The sequence below is a fragment of the Arachis duranensis genome, chromosome 4 (assembly GCF_000817695.3).
Source record: "Arachis duranensis cultivar V14167 chromosome 4, aradu.V14167.gnm2.J7QH, whole genome shotgun sequence".
Taxonomy (NCBI): domain Eukaryota; kingdom Viridiplantae; phylum Streptophyta; class Magnoliopsida; order Fabales; family Fabaceae; genus Arachis; species Arachis duranensis.
Window position 1 is genome coordinate 5,263,008 of NC_029775.3, and position 3,227 is coordinate 5,266,234.

General features: G+C 29.2%; 1 protein-coding gene across 1 annotated transcript; it reads left to right on the forward strand.

The window, feature by feature from the left end:
• Positions 1-678: 678 nt before the first annotated feature.
• On the forward strand, positions 679-2,743 carry LOC107482960 (1-aminocyclopropane-1-carboxylate oxidase; the record flags this gene model as incomplete). Its single annotated transcript, XM_016103549.3, is given in 4 exon segments — positions 679-820; positions 912-1,138; positions 1,339-1,672; positions 2,170-2,743. Coding segments are annotated over 4 exon segments (966 nt in total). The 3' UTR covers positions 2,467-2,743.
• Positions 2,744-3,227: the final 484 nt, after the last annotated feature.

The following is a 3,227-nucleotide window of genomic DNA, read 5'->3' on the forward strand; positions in this document are numbered from 1 at the left end:
GTATATATTAAATTAAAAAATTAAAATTTTATTTAAGATATGTGTACTAATTCACATAAATAAGCTAATAACACTTTATAGTAACATTAATAATATTTATAAATAATGTTTCCAAAAAAAGCACACTTAAAGAATGTTACGCCTAAATCCGCCGATCTGTATACGGGGAGGCTATTTTTTTTTGAAATAGAGACAATTTGTGCGTAATTTATAATTATTGAAAGAATTGCTGTAATATATAAAATTAAAAAAAAGAAAATAAAATTTGAAAATTCGATCTGAATAAGTACACAAATCTAAAGATTAAATATGTATATTAATTTTTTTAAAATTTATGCATTAATAAATTTAAAAAATTAAGGTATACAAATTTATAAATCAAATTTATATTTTAAATAACAAATCTGATATTCTGATTTGTGTCCTCCGCAACTTAATTAAACACATCATACTCCAACAACATTACAAAATACTATTTTTTTCCCACTATCAAAACTAAAAAATGGTATGATAATGACATCATTAAAAAAAGTAATTTGGAATAATTAAAAAAAATCTTATTAAATATTGTTAATAATTTTTCCTTCCATCGTTGTTAGGCGCTCCTAGAAGTTGAAGAAGGCCTATAAATTGCACTTTGGAGAACCACTCAAATACGCATAACTTGTAGTGAGAGACCAAATAAACCTAAAGAGAAAAAACCAACACAAGAATGGCAGAGAACTTTCCCATTGTTGACATGTCAAAGCTTAACACCGAAGAGAGAGCATCAGCCATGGAGATGATCAAAGATGCTTGTGAGAACTGGGGTTTCTTTGAGGTACATACAATAAAATGAAACTTTATTTTCTCTTTACATATATATATTGTTTATTTTGTGCTAATAATATTTTTTGTTTGTTTTTTTGAAGTTGATAAATCACCCAATATCCATTGAGTTGATGGACAAAGTGGAGAAGCTCACAAAAGAACACTACAAAAAGTGTATGGAGCTGAGGTTCAAAGAAATGGTGGCAAGCAAAGGCTTGGAGTCTGCTCAATCTGAAATCAATGACTTAGATTGGGAAAGCACTTTCTTCTTGCGCCATCTTCCTACCTCCAACATTTCTGAGATCCCTGATCTTCCACAACATTATAGGTACTATTAAACTATTCTTCCACCTTAACCCATAACAACAATAAAAAAGTTTTGTGACTCACAAATTCAGCCCAACAAAATACATAAATTTAATTACAATTTTAGTCTTTATTATCTATCTTATTTTTAGTTCTTCTAAATAAGACAAGTTATGTCTGTTTTGTTTGTTTCTCTAAAATCGTCAACCTCAACCTTATCAGAGAAGCAATGAAGGAGTTTGCAAAGGAACTAGAGAAACTGGCAGAGCTGCTTCTTGATTTGTTGTGTGAGAATCTTGGGCTTGAGAAAGGGTACCTGAAGAAGGTGTTCCATGGGTCAAAGGGCCCAAACTTTGGGACAAAAGTTAGTAACTACCCTCCATGCCCAAAGCCCGAGCTTATAAAGGGCCTTAGAGCCCACACAGATGCTGGGGGCATCATCCTTCTCTTCCAAGATGACAAAGTCAGTGGTCTTCAGCTTCTCAAAGATGACAAATGGATTGATGTCCCACCCATGCGCCACTCCATTGTCATCAACCTTGGAGATCAACTTGAGGTATTTTATTTATTTCTTTTTATGTTAATTAATCTCATACATACTTTAATCTCTTACTAACCAAAGATTATTCCAAAACTGAAATATTTGATAACAAAAAAATTAGTCAAAAATATTCAGAATTATTTTTTTTTTTTTTAGTATTATCGATTCTAAAAATATGTTATCCTTCTTATAGGACTTTGCTTCAGTTTGTTCCCTTAGTGGGATTCTTGTCTTCTTATATGAAATCAACACCAAAATTATTTTAAGAAAAAGAAAAGACTCTCCTCTATGTATCTATGCATATTAGCATATATATTTGTTTGTAAGTGCATTTTTAGAGATTGATACCAATTTATTGAAAGTTACACAATCATATATATATATATATATAGATTATTGTCAGCACATTAAATAGTGTATGTATTAGTTTAAGTTAAAATGTTGCAATCAATTGTAGACTTTGGTGTATTATTATTATTAATAATTTGTTATTTTATATATAATTATAAAAGGTGATAACAAATGGGAAGTACAAGAGTGTGATGCACCGAGTGATAGCTCAAACAGATGGAACAAGAATGTCATTAGCATCATTCTACAATCCAGGGAATGATGCTTTGATTTCTCCAGCACCTGCTTTGGTGAAGGAATTAGATGAGACAAGCCAAGTTTACCCAAAATTTGTTTTTGATGATTACATGAAGCTCTATGTTGGTCTCAAGTTCCAAGCTAAGGAGCCTAGGTTTGAAGCCATGAAGGCCATGGAAGCATCATCCAACCTTAGCTTGGGCCCCATTGCAACTGTCTGAAGCAATATGGATTATCAAAGCATTTAATTATTGTGTGTGTTTAATTATGTGGATAATTAAACTGATGAGGCCTCTAAGTTTAATCACTGATTAGTGTCTGGAATGTTATAAACAATATCATAGTTTGAAACAAAAAAAAAAAAAGTGTTAGCTTAAGCTTAAAGTTTGTGAGTGTGATCAGTGATGTTTATTGTTTGCGGTATTAGTGATGATGCAATCTTTTTACTTAGTAATGATATAATAATAAGGTGAATTATTATTGTTCATTTACAATGAACTATTTGTGTCAGATTCCTCTTTAATTTGGCTAATTATGCTATGTTATGACATAAAATAATTATAAAAATTGTTATATGTATACTATTTTTTGTTTTTAATATTAAAAGTAATCGATAAAAAATTAAAAATATAAAATGTATTTTTGGACTATAAAAAATTATACAAATAACAATATAATATTTTTTTAAAAAAATAATATTATTTGATTTGGACACATGAAAGTAAACAGTTATCATTTTGAGAATAAAAGATAGTATTGTTTAACTTCAAAAATATTCTTTGTTGAAAAATTGGATAATAAATATTAATGCACTAAATTCACATGACATGTCTATTAAACTTGGCATTCATAGAGTTATTAGCATTACCTCCAATGCAATTATGGATAGACATCTGACAGGGAAGATAAGTAATATTTTTTTCTTATTTTATTAACAATGAGAATTGATGTTTGAACTCTCAAAATTCTTTAAAAATCTGAA